This window comes from Rhinoraja longicauda, chromosome 5 (genome assembly GCF_053455715.1).
Source record: "Rhinoraja longicauda isolate Sanriku21f chromosome 5, sRhiLon1.1, whole genome shotgun sequence".
In the NCBI taxonomy this organism is placed as follows: domain Eukaryota; kingdom Metazoa; phylum Chordata; class Chondrichthyes; order Rajiformes; family Arhynchobatidae; genus Rhinoraja; species Rhinoraja longicauda.
In genome coordinates, this window is record NC_135957.1 from 25,585,964 (window position 1) to 25,603,785 (window position 17,822).

The window sequence follows — 17,822 nt, forward strand, 5'->3', positions numbered from 1 at the left end:
TTGGTCCAGATTTGACCTTCTCCATAATGATATTGAAACTAATGGCATTATGATCACTAGACCCAAAGTGCTCCTCAACACATACCTCCGTCACCTGACCCATCTCATTTCCTAACAGGAGGTCCAACACTGCCCCTTCTCTGGTAGGCACCTCTACGTATTGCTGCAAAAAACTATCCTGCACACATTTTACAAACTCCAAACCATCCAGCCCTTTAACAGAATGTGATTCCCAGTCTATATACGGAAAATTGAAATCACCCACAATCACCACTCTGTGCTTACTACTAATATCTGCTATCTCCTTACATATTTGCTCTTCCAATTCTCGTTCCCTATTTGGCGGTCTATAATACACCCCTATAAGTGTTGCTAAACCTTTCTCATTTCTGAGTTCCACCCAAACAGCCTCCTTAATCGAGCCTTCTAGTCTGTCCTGCCAAAGCACTGCTGTGATATCCTCCCTGACAAGCAATGCAACACCCCCACCTCTTGCCCCTCCGATTCTATCACATCTGAAACAATGAAATCCTGGAATATTTAATTGCCAATCGCAACCCTCCTGCAACCATGTTTCACTGATCGCCACAACATCATACTTCCAGATGTCAATCCAGGCTCTAAGCTCATCCACCTTTCTTACAATGCTCCTAGCATTAAAATATACACATTTAAGGGACCCATCATTTCTTATTCTCAGTTTATTTCTTTTCCCTTCTTTCTCTCCTACATATTGGGTCTGAGTGTTTCCCTTTTCTGCCTCCTGCCTCACACACTGCCTATTAGCTATCTGTGTTTGAGTCCCTCCCCCCAACCGTACTAGTTTAAAGTCTCCGCAGTTATTTTAGCAAATCTCCCCGCCAGGATATTGGTTCCCCTCGGGTTCAGATGCAACCCGTCCTTTTTGTACAGGTCATACTTCCCCCAGAAGAGGTCCCAATGATCCAGAAACTTGAAACCCTGCTCCCTGCACCAGTTCCTCAGCCACGTATTTATCCTCCACCTCACTCCATTCCTATTCTCACTATCGCGTGGCACAGGCAGTAAGCCTGAGATTATTACTTTGGAAGTCCTTTTTTTTTAACTCTCTTCCTAGCCCCCTGAATTCTCCTTTCAGGACCTCTTCCCTTATCCTACCTATATTGTTGGTACCTATATGTACCACGACCTCTGGCTCCTCTCCCTCCCCTTTCAGGATATCCTGGACACGCTCAGACACATCCCGGACACCGGCACCAGGGAGGCAAACCACCATCCGGGTCTCCCGACTGCGTCCACAGAAACGCCTATCTGACCCCCTCACTATAGAGTCCCCTATTACTACTGCTCTCCTCTTCCTTTCCCTACCCTTCTGAGCAACAGGGCCGGACTCCTTGCCAGAGGCCCGGGCACCGTCGTTGCCCCCAGGTAGGCTGTCCCCCCCAACAGTACTTAAACAGGAGTACTTATTTCCAAGGGGTACAGCCACCGGGGTACTCCCTAGTCCCTGCCTCTGTTCCTTGCCCCCCCTAACAGTGACCCACTTGTCTACCTCCCGTGGTCTAGGAGTGACCACCTCCCTGTAACTCCTATCTATAACCTCCTCACTCTCCCTGATCAGACGGAGGTCATCAATCTGCCGCTCCAGGTTTCTAATACGGTCCCTTAGGAGCCCCATCTCGTCACACCTGGCGCAGATGTGGATGTCTGGAAGACTATCAGACTCCCAGATTCCCCACATCTGACACCCAGAACAAAAAACTGCCCTGGCAGTCATACTCTCCAAACAAAGCCCCGCGCTCGGTTACTAAACCTACCGCCCGGCCGCTACTCCAACCGCTCCAACCGCCCACCCAAAAGAACTGAGTGATCTCCTGGGAGAGGCGAAAAACCGGATAAAAATCCCAGGCCAATTTGGGAAAAAATCCGGGAAATTCCTCTCCGACCCCAAGCTAGGCGATCGAAACTAGTCCGGGAGATCACACAGGTCTTACTCCTTACTATCCCCACACAATCCCCACACACTACTTCCCAAGCAACACAGCTAGGTGCTGCTTGCTACTGCTGCTTACTGCTGCTTGCTGCTGCTGCTGCTACTGCTGATTGCTGCTGCTGCTACTGCTGATTGCTGCTGCTGCTGCTGCTGCTCAAATGTAATGTCTTGGCTTTTATCTGGACCTTGTGTCTGTAATAAAGTATTGATTGATTGATTGAACCCTCACCCTTTAGTTCTGTTTCAGATTCACCCACTTCCCATTTCCCCTCTGAAAGTTCTGCAGCATTAAACTCTCTCTCACTCTCTCTGAAACATTTGTACCATCAGTCCTATTTCAAATTTCCTGTGTCAAATATTGATTCTCTTCCCTCAACTTTACTAGCCAGTTTTACTGGGTATTCAAGTCAACCATTACCTGGCATTTAAAATCTCCATGCTCCCCATGTTCTTTGACTCCTGAGATGATGACCTGAAATCATGATCACCCATAGAAATGCAAACAGCTTCCTGGAATGCCCACCTGATTCTTTAAATTTCATATCAAATATCTTCCATCCTAAACTCATATGGCACTTAGATCAAAATGAAGTCTCAAATGTATGTTTTTAGTGTTCTTTAGCTTGTTTTATGTGGGGGTGGGGGTAACATCTTCTAATTTCTTACCTCAACGGCGTTGCGATTTTTTCCATATCGTATCTCTGTCCGCACTGCGGCCTAGCATCGAGGAGTTGGCGGTCTTTGCTGGAGGCCGATTTCGAGAGCTCCACTGCGGGACTTTAACATTGTGAAGCTCGCAATCCCTTTGCCAGGGATCGACCTCTGAGTTCTACCGCGGGAGCCTGCGGACTTAATGTCACGGAGCTCGCGGTCTCTGATCAGAGACCTTCAGGAACTCCAAGCTGCAGGAGCTTCGACCGCCCCGACGCGGGAGCTTCAATCGCCCCGACGGATGGTTCGACTGCCGTGACCGCAGGATAAAAATGAGGGAAGATTAGACTTTATTGTCTTCCATCACAGTGAGGAATGTGGGGAATCCGCTGTGGTGGATGTTTATGTTAACTTTATGTTAACTTTTACGTAGTAGTGTGCTTTTTTTGGTAAGGCTGTATGGTAATTCGCATATCACTGTACCTTAATTGGTAAATGCGACAATAAAAGACCTTTGAGATTATTCCAGCCAGCTGATAGTTTGGCACCATTTCCCCATACTTTCTTCCCATCCATACTATCAATGAATAGTTCCTCTTAACCTGCTACTTTTCAATACCTCTCTTCAGTGCCAGTTCACATTATATTCTGACCCTCCTGATCATATCTGTTCAATAATGCCAGCGACCGGGACGTGTCCCTCAAGTGAATGAGAAGACAGCCCCTGTGCCGTGGGCTCAACTTTGCTAGTTTCGGGAGGATCATGGGGAGAAGCATCAGAGTTTGCCTCGCCACACTCTATGCTGCTCCCGAAACCGTGTAAATGGTTTTGGCTGTTCCACGGTTCTTTCAACCCTATCTGGAAGTAGGGTGCATTATGGGGTTGGTTACCCGAGATGGGCAGATGGAGATTGCATTTTAATAACCACATGTCAATGTGAAAAAGGTTAAATAACTTACACCGGCTGCTGATCCAGATGGATGAACCCAGGCAAAAGATACGCCAACGTTTTTCCAGTTCCTGTCTGTGCTATCCCAATCAGATCAAACCCCAGCAGAATGACTGGCCATGCTTGAGACTGAAGAGCAAAAACACATTCCACAAATCACAAAACTAAATTACACTGACATTACTAGAATGATCAATTTACACCAACTGGTTGAATACAAAGTGAAAGTGTTCATACCTGGATTGGGGTTGGGCGCTGGAACCCAACTCTCTTAATGTTTGCCATAATCTGTGGGTAATGCTGAAAAGCTTCCATAAACGTGCACACTGGATTAGGAAATTGCCGCTTAGTGCCTTCAATGATATCTTCACACATTATATTGTTGTTTGACTTTCTATTAGAGATGAGGGAAGATGATTAGACTTTATTGCCTTCCATCACCGTGAGGAATGTGGGGAACCCACTGTGGTGGATGTTTATGTTAACTTTTATGTAGTTGTGTGTCTTGTTGCTTTTTTAGTATGGCTGTATGGTAATTTGCATATCACTGTACCTTAATTGGTACACGTGCCAATAAAAGACCTTTGAAACCTTTATTAAAATAAGGTCAGTACAGAGAACATTTTGCAGTGAGCGTCTGAGACTCAGCAACACATTTGGAAAGATTACATTATTCTCCAGGTTCCTATTTCCAACCCTGTCTCAGTTCTGAATAACATAATAAATCAAACAAGTTAAAAAAAGCAATGAGTACAAAAAAAACAAAAGCTCAAAGTCTCTAGTGCGACCAAGACAGTTCATAGTTTGAAGTTTAGTTGGTATTTGGAGTGTTCAATAGCCTGATGGTTGCAGGGAAGAAGCTGTTCTTAAACCTGGAGATCCCAGTTTTCAGACTCCTACACTGATGGCAGGAGTGAAATGAGAGCGTGGTCAGGGTGATGTAGGTCCTTAATGATACTGGCTGCCTTTTTGATGCAGCACCTGCTGTAGATCCCTTCAATGGTGAGGAGGACAATACTCATGATGGGCCAGGCAGTGTCCACCACTTTTTATAATCTCCTTCATTCCAGGGCATTTGAGTTACTAAACCAGGCCGTGATACAATCAGCCAATATGTTCTCTACAGTACATCTGAAGAAATTCGAGAGTATTCGTCAACATACAAATCTCCTCAAATTTCTAAGGAAGTAGAGGCGCTGATGGGATTTCTTTATGATTGCATCAATGTGTTGGTGCAATCATACTTCCTGCCTTTAACTAGGAAATACTGGTTCCATTTTGACTCCTCCCCTTCCACAACTAACAATGGGTTTGTAGTTGAGCTACATCTGGATATAATGCTCCAATGTTAAACATCTCTAGTGCAACACAACTTGACATGATGGAATTGTATCCATCTAGCAGCTTGGGCAACAAAATATGGTATCAATCTATGTACATCTATGTACATGCGTCATAGTCCAGATAGGAGGCAAAGCATTCTGCACGAAGAAGAAGAATATTGGAAGGCAGCAGATGGGAAAGATAATCAACATTATCTCAGGTTGAGATTAATCTGTTTTTTGGCCCTATTTTCGAAAAGCTGCAGGAATAAATGCTAGGTCTTCAATGGGGTTCCACTGTTGATTAAGGAACTACTTGAGATATTTTGCAATAAGGCAAGAACAACCTAGGACTTCAAGGGCACTTTAATTACAAGCATTGCGGGAGCCATTAAGTCTGCAATAATCAGAGCAATCTCTTTCCTCCTTGCTAAAATCCTATTAAACAATTACTCATCTTCAAAGGGGCCTAATCCTAGAAAGCCAATGTGGTTTCTGTGAAGGACATGGAAAATACATTTTTTTACAAGTCAACTCCATGAACAAAACTGCAGCTTGTTTACCAAGGAGAAATGAATAGAACGAAAAACTGAAGTGGTTAGAGGAAGAGAAGTGGAAAAAGCTCCCATAGAGCATTAATACCAAAATAGACCCGTTGAACTAAAATGATTTTTCTATGCTTTAAATATTGTGCTCATCAGTAAGAAATCTATTAGAACAGATCTGGAGCTATATACACAGTCTATAACGTCAATGGTTAGAAAATAGTTTGCACTTAGACTATACCAAAGATGCCCATGAAATTTCAAAAGCATGTCTTATATTTAGATTATTCTTTCCTCATCCTATAAATGCCAGCAATTTTAAAGTTGTATATCTAGAATACACAAGAGTTCCTTCAAAATGAGCCTTTAAAAATCTATATCAACTCCTCAATTTGAAGATAACTGTTGAAGAGCTGTGTCAAATTGTCAGGGAAGATGCAATGATTAAAAAGTAAACCGATATTTGATGGCAAATGGGGATTAGTGGGGACAAGGTTTAAACTCCTGTTAAAGGCAGAAGATTCAGACACAGGGACACAGCTACTGCCTCACAGCACAGAGACCCAGGTTCGTTCCTGACCATGGGTGCTGTCTGTGTGGAATTTCCACGATGTCCCCGTGACCACATGTGTTTTCTCTGGGTGCTCTGGTTTCCTCCCACATCTCAAAGACTTGTGGGTTTGTATGGTAATTGTCATCCATAAATTTGCTCCCAATATGTAGGGAGTGGATGAGAAAGTGGGATTACAGAAATAGTATGAATGCTTGGTGGGCCAATAGGCCTGTTTTGATGCTATATCTAAACCAAATAATAAGAGTCATGTCAGTAGAGATGTGGCTTCAAATGGATTGGGAAAAAAAATCATTATTTTTCAGGATTCAGAGAATCTAGGATTATACTGAATGAAAAGCTACAATTATTGTACAGAGAACTTCCGCTGAAGATTGCGAGTGCTGGTGAGACAAACTACTTACTGCAGCAAATATTTTACTCCTCTAGAGGGCACCGATGCCATTGCTTCAGAACAACATGCAACTGGAGAGTAAATAACCAGTTATCCAGTAGGTGCCAGACTTGATAAATGCTGGTTAATCAAATGCACAATGGAGATGGATGGTGGAAAGTTCTTCATATCTTGTCGAGTTTCCTTAAAGTCTGACTGCACTTCTTCAGGGTCATCACCTCAAGACCCTTGGTGGGCCGGGGGGTCTCAAATAAATCACAAATCTGGCATCTTAATTGGCTCTTGAAATTTGGTACAAGACTAGACTGCAAAATGTGCAGCTACACAACTTCCTGAATAACAAGGGTGTGTTTCTGCAAATTTGAGGATGTCAAATGCTGATGCAGTCTTTTTCTCTAGAATCTTTGTCACTTTCTTTCTGCTTCCTGGGATTTATTATATTGCCTATAACATCAACGGCACTTAAAACATGTATAACAACAACTTTGTTCATTTCAACGCAATCTTTTCTATTGTTGCCACTTAAAAGGCACACTAGGGTTGGGAAGGGATCTTTACCAAGGTGTTCCTGCCTAGGTTGATTTTCAGTTTCAAACATTAAAGGCTTCATATTATTCTTCATCACAAGATGTCTCACTGAACATCAGTGAGGCACAATTTTCCCTTCCAATCAAATCTCTTGCACTAGCAATATCATAAATTGTGCCTCTGATGCTTTGAACTGATGACAAACCTTGAAGAGTGGCATCATGACCCAACAACTTCCTAAAATAAATTCCTGTAAAAATCAATTTTTAATGATATCTTGGTCCATAAGTTATGTTAATGATGTTACATTAGGAGGGAAGAAAAATAGCAAACATATTTGCAGGAATTAACTGCTATCAGCAACGATGTGTGCAAGAATTCTCTAGCAAGAGCACATATTTGCTGTATTCTGCTTTTCTGAAAATGATCTTTAAAAGCTCAGGCATAAAAAGGTGGTGGAATCAACAATGAAAATGTCTTTATCCATCCAGGCATGCTTTGAACATTCATCTTTCACTGGAAAATGCTTCACTCTTTCGAAAGCTATGGCGCTTTATGTTTACTGGCCAGCAAAAGATTCATTCTGAGCTCCTGCAATATTACTGTGCCTTAGAACGTTCTTGAATCTATCAGATTTGTATCAGTCTGAAGAAGGCCCTCGATCTGAAACGTCTATCCATATTCCCCAGAGAAGCTAGACACAAAATGCTGGAGTAACTCAGCGGGTTACTCCCGCTGAGGTACTCCAGTATGTTGTGTCTACCTTCGATTTGAACAGGCATCTGCAGTTTCTTTCCTCCTCCAGAGATGCTGCCTGATCCACTGAGTTACGCCAGAACTCTGTGTCCTTTTGTATAAACCAGCATCTGCAATTTCTTGTTTCTAAACCTAGCGGTACTCGGTTTACCAGCACCACCATAGAAACAGAGATGAGCCATCGCACACGTGCTGCAAATTTGATGTGGAGTAAATCATGGAATAAATGTATCAAAGTCGCAATCTCTCTCTCTCTCTTCTCTCTCTCTGCTGCTTCATAATCTACCAATTTCTGCATGCCTGATACATCTGGTCACCTTACTCCATGACAGGATTTGAAGTGGGGGAAAGTAAGACATCAGAAAATGCACATGGTTCAGTTCGGACCATGACATAAAAACCTTGGCCTAATCAATAAACATTGGCCTGGAGACTGGAGCATCATTCGTATAAAATGTTATCTGCCATACCCAGTTCAATTTGTATAGGGTAAATCACATCTACTGCTTTATTCTGAATTTGCATAACCCTGAATTAACTTATTTTTACAGTGCTTTGATGTCACAGATTGTATTAGTTCTTCAAAATGTTTTGATCATCTCAGATTTTCTCAGGTCTCTTGCAGGTGTTAAATTTATCAGGCATGTGAGTGAGGTAAAAAAAAGAGCAAAGAGCTGAGTGCTTGCGCGAGGCGTACAAAGGGGGTCAAAAAATGGGAACATTTTTGAAAATGTACACAAAATTACCAGTTTCAAGCCTCTTTTAGTGCATTTCAAAGTAAAAACAGACATTACAAAATAATGTGAATATGTCACTGTACACTAATAACATTTAAGTAAATTCGCACATTAATTGATAATCAGCCCAAAAAGGTGGTAATTGGCTTTTCTGCTGTGTTTTATATTTTAACCCTGTCTTAATTAATTTAGTTATATAATCTTGTACATAAATTTAATATTTACTGATTACAGTTCCACCACTGATTTTCTGGCACTCATGGTTCCAGGGCTTTGCTGGTTTATCCAGTAGGTCAAGGAAGTCGGCTATGGGGATAGATATGCTGGCTCCAGCTGGGCAGGAGTTCCAGAGCCCTGGCCGCAGGTTGCAAATTCAACCCACCGATCGGCCGTGGAAGTCCCGATGAGGTCGAGATTGGCTGCCTTGCCCAGCCTAGGTGTCACATTTTCGGGGAGATTTTCAGGGCACGCTAGGGATGTCTCACGGAATCCCTAGCGATCTCTAGCGGTTCATTACAAGTCTATACATCTTTTTTTTTTCTTTCTTTTTCTCGATCTGATTTCTCCGTTTATTTGGCAAAGTGAAAATCGCGTAAATCATGCAAACAGTGCGGAAAATGGATTTTTAAAATGCGGAAATCCGCGGAAAAGCGGCAAATTCACATGCCTGATTTATTCATTCTCAACACCACCCTTGATCATTCATTTGTTCAAAGGATATGGGCGTTGTTGACCAACCCTAAGTGGCATGAAGTGAATGGGACGCTATCTCCCCTTAGTTTCATGATAAACACAGAACCCAATCACAGTAATTACAATGCAAAAGCAGGACATGAACAGGAAGCAACAACTAATCTATTCTAATGAGCAGTTTAGAGTCAAAATATACTGTTAATGGATTTTAAAATCACACCGGCCAGATTGGGTTAATCTGACAGATTTCCTTCCTTGATGGGTGTGAGTGAACTAGAAAGATTATGACAAGACAGTAGTTTTATGATGACCATTCTATCTTGAAAACAAAATGTTTGTATTTACTCGTTATCACTTTTTCCACAGCCTACAATGGACCTTTGTGGGCTCTACCTTTCCTTGATCATCATTACTGGCTTTGATTGTTTTTTCATACCTTTCACACCAACAGCAAAGACTGCAAGTACAATCAGCAGCATATGAAACTACCATCTGTATATTTGCTATGGGGAAAAGTGTTGCTTGCTCCAATATGGAATCTGGTTACTGAAGGGTAGTGGAAAATTTTGAGATATTTCAAGTTATCAAGTTACTAAAGCCAGTGAATGGCAAGCCTCCAGTAACTGGGATTCTATTGCCCAGGACTTCAGCCACAAGGGATAAGTGTTTAAATCAGTAAGATCTGAGGGATACTGAATTTCACCACATTTTTTTCCCTTATTGCTGGCAAAGCAACCACTTGCATAGTAGCACAATAGATAATTTACTAATGATCTAGAGATCTGAGAAAGAATGCCATAAGATCAGTCAGGGAATTTAAACGGATAATTCCATGTAAGATCCAGCTAAGTGGATACAGACACAAAGAGCAAGAGTAATTCAGCGGATGAGGCAGCAAAAGGACATACATGTAATGCTGGAGTAACTCAGCGGGTGAGGCAGCATCCTTGAGATCCAGTCTGAAGAAGGGTCCCAATCTGAAACGTCACCTATCCATGTTCTTCAGGGATGCTGCCTGACCCCCTGAGTTATTCCAGCACCGTGTCTTTTTTTGTAAACCAGCATTTGCAGTTCTTTGTTTCGACTAAGTGGATACAGAATTGGCTTCATGGTAGGAAGTAGAGAGTAGTGATGGAAGGTTGTTTTTCAGACTGGAAGCCTGTGACAAGTAATGAACCTCAGGGATCAGTGCTGGTCCTATTGCTCTTTGTCATCTATATCAATGATCTGAATTTGAATGTACAAGGCATAATGAGTAAGTTTGCAGATCACACTAAAATAGGTGGAATAGTAGGAAGTGAAGATGATTATCAAGAATTACAGCAGGATCTTAATCAACTGGGCCGAAAAATGGCTAATGGAGTTTAATTCAGAGAGATGCGAGGCGATGCATTTTGGTAAGTCAAACCAGCAGAGCATAGAGCACAAAGATCTAGGAGCAGAAGTACAGTTTCCTGAAAGTGGGATTGCAGGTAAATAGGGTGATGAAGAATACATTTGACATGCTTCCAGTCAGGGAAATGAGCAGAAAATTAGGATGTTATGTACAAGATGTTGGCAAGGCTGCACTTGTAAAACTGTGTTCAGTTTTTGTCAGCCTGCTATTGGAAAGATGCCATTAGGCTGGAAAGAGTGCAGAGAAGATTTATGAGGATGTTGTCAGGACTTAAAGGCCTGAGATATGGGGAGAGGTTGGGTGGGCCAGTATTTTATTCCTTGTCATGCAGGAGGCCAAGGGATGATCTTACAGAGGTGCAGCAAAATAAGCTGGGAATAAATAAGGTGAATGCAAAGAGTCATTTTTCCTCAGGATAGGCGAAATAAAGGTACATGGACAGGAAAGATTTAGAGGAATACAGGTCTGATGTGGGCAAATGGAACTTGCTTTGATCGGGCATCTTGATCAGCATGGATGAGTTGGACTGAAGGGCCAATTTCAGTGCTGTATGACTATGATTGTTTTAAAAAAACTCAAATTTGTGTGACGTTATCTCCCACACATTAAACCAGGGTAACAATCCCAAATCCACCCCAATATTCCCAAATGCTTGTTTATCTTTTCCATCAGAATCCTCTCCAGTAACTTTCCAGTAGACATTAGGCTTACTGGTCTATAGTTCCCAAGTTTTTCTTAGCTTTCCTCTTTAAAAAGCACAACATTAGCCGCCCTCCAATCTCTCCACACTTCACCTGTGTCTTATGATGATTCCCTTATCTTACAGCGCCCCTGCAATTTCTGGCTCTAAATGTGATTTCAAAAAACTTGGTGCAGAAATAGTTACCATGAAATTATTGGATTATCAAAAAAAACATTGAAACATTACAAAGTTACTCGGTGAAGGAACTTTTCCTTTCTTGATCAGATGAACGTGACTTCAGGCTCTTCACTACTCTCTGATATGGCCTCACAAACTATTCAATTCATAGTCAACAGGGTGGGAAAGGAACGCCCATATCCTACAGCCAAATAATAAAAGGTAAGAAAAACAGAACTACATGGAATCTCTAAAACACCAATTTTCCTAAAATGTTTATTCAAGTGCATTTGGAATGCAGCCCACTACAATGCGTCCTGATCACAAACACATTAATACCATCTTCACTTTGATTGAGGATTGATTTCATATTTTTTGTCCGCATCTAAACATTTGATACACCACTAATTTAAATTCATCTGCTATTAAGTCTCTTCCCACAGACCAAGTATCCATTCTTTAGATATCCTACCACAAAGCTTCATCAGCAGGTTTCACAGATTTATAAATATCTTTACAGATATATAACCAGTAAGGTGCTGGTAGCAAGGTCTTTGCTCGAGTTTATTCAATGCTGTCCTTTCCTCACACCAATATAACTTTCAATTTGATCTTTGGTTGCTGCTATTACCTTCTGTTTATCGCTTTCAATTAGAGGGCTGCCTTCTAATTAACTCCTTAGGTAGGATACAATTCTGCAGCCATACCTACCCCATGACCAGGACTCCCACAGACAAACACCAGGACATCATCCCCAGGCCGTTTCCAATCTTATCACCTCTGGCTATCTCCTCTCCACAGCCTCCAATCTATCGTTCCCCAGCCCTTCCGTACTCTCTTCTATCACCTTCCCTCACACACCCTTCAACTGTTCAATAACCTTTAGTTTCCAGGCCCCCATTACCTCATCTTTACACCTCCATCCCTCACCAAGACGGTCTCAAGGCCCTACAGTCCTTCCTTAAACAGAAACCTAATAAATGTCTCTCTACTAGCACTCTCTTCCACCTCAACAGCAACTCCTTTGACTCCTCTCACTTTCTCCAAGTTAAAGGTGAAGCCATGGACACTCGCATGGGCCCCAACTATGCTTGCCTTTATGTTTGTTATGTTGAACAGTCCTTGTTCTAGGCGCACCCAGCACCATCTCCCTACTATTTCTCCGCTACATTGATGACTGCATCAAAGCTGCCTCCTGCACCAGTGCAAAACTAATTGATTTTATTAACATTACCACTAACTTCCACCCTGTCCTCAAATTCACTTGGACTGTCACTGACACCCATCTCCATTTTCTTGATCCCTCCGTCTCCAGCACAGGGACAGACTATTGACTGATGTCTACTACACAAAACGCCACTTATCTATGATCTCGAGAGATGCTGCCTTACCCGCTGAGTTACTCCAGCGCCTTGTGTCTTTTTCTGGATCCAACTTATAGCGGAGAAATGTCCATGTAGAAATGTCTACACTGCTGTTTTATAAATGTTATTCAAAGGCATTGGAGCGTTATGATGATTTTTGGCAACTGCTAGTCAATATGCACCACTGAGATACAACTGGGAATGTAGAAGTGAAAATGCACTTGAGAAAGGAAATAACAAGGGGAAGTGAAAAGGAGGAGAGAATAAAACAGAAAAATAAGTGATTGATTGAAGAACACCAGGGAGGCAAAAAAACTGGCGAGCAAACTTTATTAAAAACAGTTGTCACTGAATTCAATAAAATCAATTTTAGTTGGCATAAAATTAAACAGAATTAAATAACAGTACCTGTTATTTAAGCAGGGAAGGAAAATTGTTATTTTCTCAACCTGCACTTGCCAGAGTGAGGCCACACACAAACTGGAGGAACAAAGCATGGTATGAATGTTGTATTCATCAATTTTAGGTAACTAACCAAAACCACCTGTTCCCCCCAAACACCTTTTCCCTGTGCCCCACCTGGACTTGCACCAATTGCGCCCCTCCTCCTCCCCTTCCAACTCCATTATTTCCCCCCACACCACAATCAGCCTGAAGAAGGGTCCCGATCAGAACTGTCACCTATCCATGTTCTGCAGAGATGCTGATTGACCGCCGAGTTACTCTAGTCTTTTTCTGCCAAGCCTTAACATGTAACTAGTCACTTAAAACATTTTCACCTCTACAACTGGGTTTTCACCAAATGCATTTTAAAATAAGAGTCAATCCATTCTAGTTTTAAACTGCAAAAGATAAAAACTGTTAAAAAAAAAACAATTCCCAGGATGTAGTCATCAGCTTATTCACTTTTTAAATCTATGAACTTTTAAAAGTTGTTCCTGGAAAGTCCATCTGAACTCTTAGCACCAGTTTGAAGGTACACACAACTGATCCAATTAGTGAAAACTTGCAGTGGTGATTAATTCACTGTGGAGGAGGTGCCTGCTTGATGAATGGACCAGCTTTGAAAAACTAATACTTTTTAACCAAAGTTTTGCATTGTTTTTGGTTCTTTTCAGTCAAATTGCAAACAAAAAAAACCTGTATTGTAATAAACCAGAATTCCAACCTTTAAGCTCTACTGCATGTTAGTGATATTGGTAGCCTGGGCAACAATACATGTGAACAATATGGTGTATTCTCCAAATAATTATGCTTTACTCTCAGAAAAGAGAATTGGTCTGGCCATGATTTGAAATGAGGTACAGCTGAGGATTTAAAAAAACTTTCAATTGAAATTAACATGAATTAGACTCAAATGATTAAAACAAAGTAAGCACCAATAAGAGGAAGGTTTAAAAGAAGTACGTGAATCGCAGAGGGAGACAGCAGGAATCGCCATCAGCAAATACCATGCTCCTCCCAAGAGAGTGACAAAGACGATACAGCTATCAGCTCTTCCTGTCTGATAATGAAACAACTCCTTGTTTTAAATTACTCTTCGCTGACTGGAAAGTTGATGCAACTCTGGAAAAACTTTAGATTAAGTTACTCCTGACCTTGGTCTAGTCAGCACTCTTCTGTAAAGATTCCACCCACACCTGGAGCCAAAATATGCTACTCACACCTATTTCCTTCCTCCCAAATATCATTCCACTTATCAACATCGTTGGAGTAATAAGAGTTGTGCAGCATAGAAACTAGCTCAGATATCATTCACTGCACATAAAAAACCTTCTCTCAGATCTCCTTCAAACCTTCTACCTTTAAAATCTTAAAACTATGCTCTCTTGGGAGAAGGATTTTGACAATGTGCCCTGCCTTTGCCTCTCAGATTCTTTTCTTCTCGCTGCAGTTTTCCAAGAAACAGAGAAATAAAAGTGACTGACTGACCAAGAAGATATCTACATCTGCCAGAATGATTATTGATATTAGTGCAGTAAACAGAATAAAATACCCACAAAAACATGCAAGCAAAAGCAGTAATTATTTGCAGTCAGAGAGGAACCACAGTCATTCTATAAAACTGACCATAGGTCAATAGCTGATGACAATCAAAGTGAAAACGCAGCATCCTGACCACTGTACCAAACTAGTGGTTATTAAATCCAATTATGGCATCATACACCACAGGAACAGGCCTTTTGGACCAATTTGTCCACACCGATCAAGATGCCCCATCCAAGCTAGTCCCATTTGCCTGTGCTGGCCCATATTCCTCTAAACATTTCCTATCCATGTACCTGTGTAAATGTCTTTTAAATATGGTTACAGTACCTGCCTCAACAACTTCCTCTGGCAGCTCGTTCGATATACCAACCAATCTCTGTCAAAAGTTTGACAGCTATTAAATCTTTCCGTTTTCACCCTAAACCTATGCCCTCTAGTTCTTGGTTCTGCTACCATTGGAAAAAAATGTGCTTTTACGCTATTCATTTCCCTCATGATTTTATACACCTCTATAAGATCACCCCTTGGGACTCTTGTGCCCGAGGAGTCCTAGCCCACCCAATCTCTCCCGACTGCTCAGGTTCTTGAGTCCTGGCAACATCCTCGTAAATCTTCTCTGCACTCTTTCCAACTTAATGGCTTCTTTCATATAACAGCCAAAACTGAACACAATACTCCATGAGCAGCCTCACCAACACTTTGTACAACTGCAACATAATGTCCCAACTTCGATACCCAATTCCCTGACTATTGAAGGCATCGAAAGGCTTCTTCACTACTCTATCTACCCGTGACCGCTGTCAGAGAACTATGTATTTGTACTCCTCAATCGCTCTGTTCTGCAACACTCCCCAGAGCTCTACCATTCAATGTGACGGTCATGGCCTGGTTTAACTTCCCAAAATGCAGCACCTCACACTTCTCTGAATTAATATCTGTTTGCCGTTCCTCAGCCCAACTCAGCCCACCACTGTAATGTTAATAACCACCTTCACCATCTACAATACAGCTATTTTAGTGAAATCTGAAAACTAACTAATCTTGTCTTGAACGATGCTTTGGATTAACTAAAATTAAGAATTTGTACCAGATTCTAGTAATTACCTCCAGTTGGAAACTTCTGCAGGTGTCATATTGATAATTGACTCAGCTTCGATGTAAAAGTTTTTTTTAATTGATGAAAGACCTTAATGCAAAAGGAGAAAGTTGTTATTTCAGATCAAAAGGGAAGTCAGCCTTGGTCCTCACCAGTGACCAAAGCTTTAGGGTTTAATTGAAGCGGAGAAGATACCAACCAGCCCACTTCATAGCTTCATATTTCTCCTTGTTCTCACGCAGCGAGCTCCAGTTGATCACAGGACGAGACGGGTTTATGCCACTGCACCTGGCCGAAGGGGTGTTAGAGGTGGTGGCTGACTTACCACTGAGTTTCGATGCAATGCCTGTGGTGGATGGACAGAAAGGAAAGAAAGAAGACAATCGTTTAATGCTGATTTCTGCGGGTGGCGAAATTGGAGTTGTCAGAATGAGTTAAATGGACCCTAAGACCCAGGTACTTTAAAGGCTTCCCCCAGCATGGGTCTGCACAGACAAGACAGTACAACTTTGAATGAAAACCCCCTCCCATGCCATTCAATCAACAAATATAATGCATACAAAGCTTATATGTAGACAGAAAGATCCTGGTTTATAAAAAAAAATACAACGTGCTCGAGTAAGTCAGCAGGTCAGGTGACATCACTGGAGGACATGGATAGGCAATGTTTCGGGTCCCAACCTGAAATGTCACCTATGTCCTCCATAGATACTACCTGATCCGCTGAGTCCCTCCAACACTTTGTGTCAAATCTTATATGTATTAGTTTTAATGATCTAATGAAATGTGATACTCACAGTTCAATTCCAAGAATAATGCGAATTTTAAAAAAACAAGGATCATTCAGGCATACCTTGGTCACTTCTCTCAGGTCCATTCAACTGATCTGTATTTCTTCTTGCAATAAGGTTAAGAATTAGTTCCTTCGCTTTCAGCTGGGCCTCGTGGCTGCCGAAAAGCCTCACCTCAACTTCAACGTCACCTTTTAGTATCTATCATAAAATGCGCAAGTATAGACAGTACATATTGAACAGACGAAATGTGCAAGTACAAACAGTACATATTAAACAGAGCCTGTATCTCAGAATATGCACACATTGCCATTTTTGGTAACCCAGACTGGGTGCAAGGAGCTCATTTTGCATCACTCCCATATTGATCTTATGGAAGAGTGAATAGGCTTCAGTCTGAAAACATGCCATTAATGTACAGCCATGTTTATAGTATCATAAGCACACACATACTAAGAGATGCAGCAATTCCTTCCATGTCTGAGATGACACTGTACCCAGAGAAGTAAAAGATTTACAGATTTATCAGAATTGTGCAAGAACCAATTAGACAGATACACGGATAGGACAGGTTAGGAGGGTTATGGACCAAACGGTGACAGATGGGACTAGTGGAGATGGGACATGTTGGTCAGTGTGGGCAAGTTGGGCCGAAGGGCCTATTTCCATTCTGCAGGACTCTCTAACTCGATTATCATGCTGTTCAAACCGAATACCTGAAGAGTGATACTTTTAAGAGTGATGTAGATTAAGTTTCTAATTTGGGTTGATTAAATGATGCTTGTATCATGCAAAGCCTGCATTATCACACCCAAGGGTCAAATTTCTCAGCCTTTCATGTACTTAACAGTATATTGTTTTTACTTTAAACAGTCAAAGCAAATTCATCGCACATCAGCCTGAGCTATAGTACCAAAGACGTGCTGGTTGGTAGGTTAAATAGCAGCAACGTAGATGGGTCGTATGAAAATCAGGAAGGAATTGATTAGCACAAGAGAGAAAAGGTTACAGGGAAGCAAGTAGCAAAATTGAAAATGGTGAGATAGCTCTGGAGAGCCTACGTTGATTTGATGGGCTACATAGTCTCCTACATCATAAAATGAGAACGGGAGCAATGCCATTCTTCAATACTTTTTATCAGTCCATGGTTCCTGAAAAAGTTCCTATGCATGACACCTTTTTTCGCTCCATGGACACTGGGACTGGCG

At 41.7% G+C, this 17,822-nt stretch overlaps 1 protein-coding gene across 1 annotated transcript in view; it reads right to left on the reverse strand.

Annotated features, from left to right (window-relative positions):
- The window catches only part of ddx43 (DEAD (Asp-Glu-Ala-Asp) box polypeptide 43), a 59,505-nt gene that overhangs the window by 38,924 nt on the left and 2,759 nt on the right, over positions 1 to 17,822 (reverse strand). The window contains exons 3-7 of the mRNA XM_078400033.1: positions 16,677 to 16,815; positions 16,023 to 16,169; positions 15,832 to 15,913; positions 3,811 to 3,967; positions 3,584 to 3,702 (exon numbers count right to left, since the gene is read on the reverse strand). Of these exons, the coding sequence (XP_078256159.1) occupies positions 3,584 to 3,702; positions 3,811 to 3,967; positions 15,832 to 15,913; positions 16,023 to 16,169; positions 16,677 to 16,815 (644 nt within the window). The remainder of the gene's footprint in view (positions 1 to 3,583; positions 3,703 to 3,810; positions 3,968 to 15,831; positions 15,914 to 16,022; positions 16,170 to 16,676; positions 16,816 to 17,822) is intronic.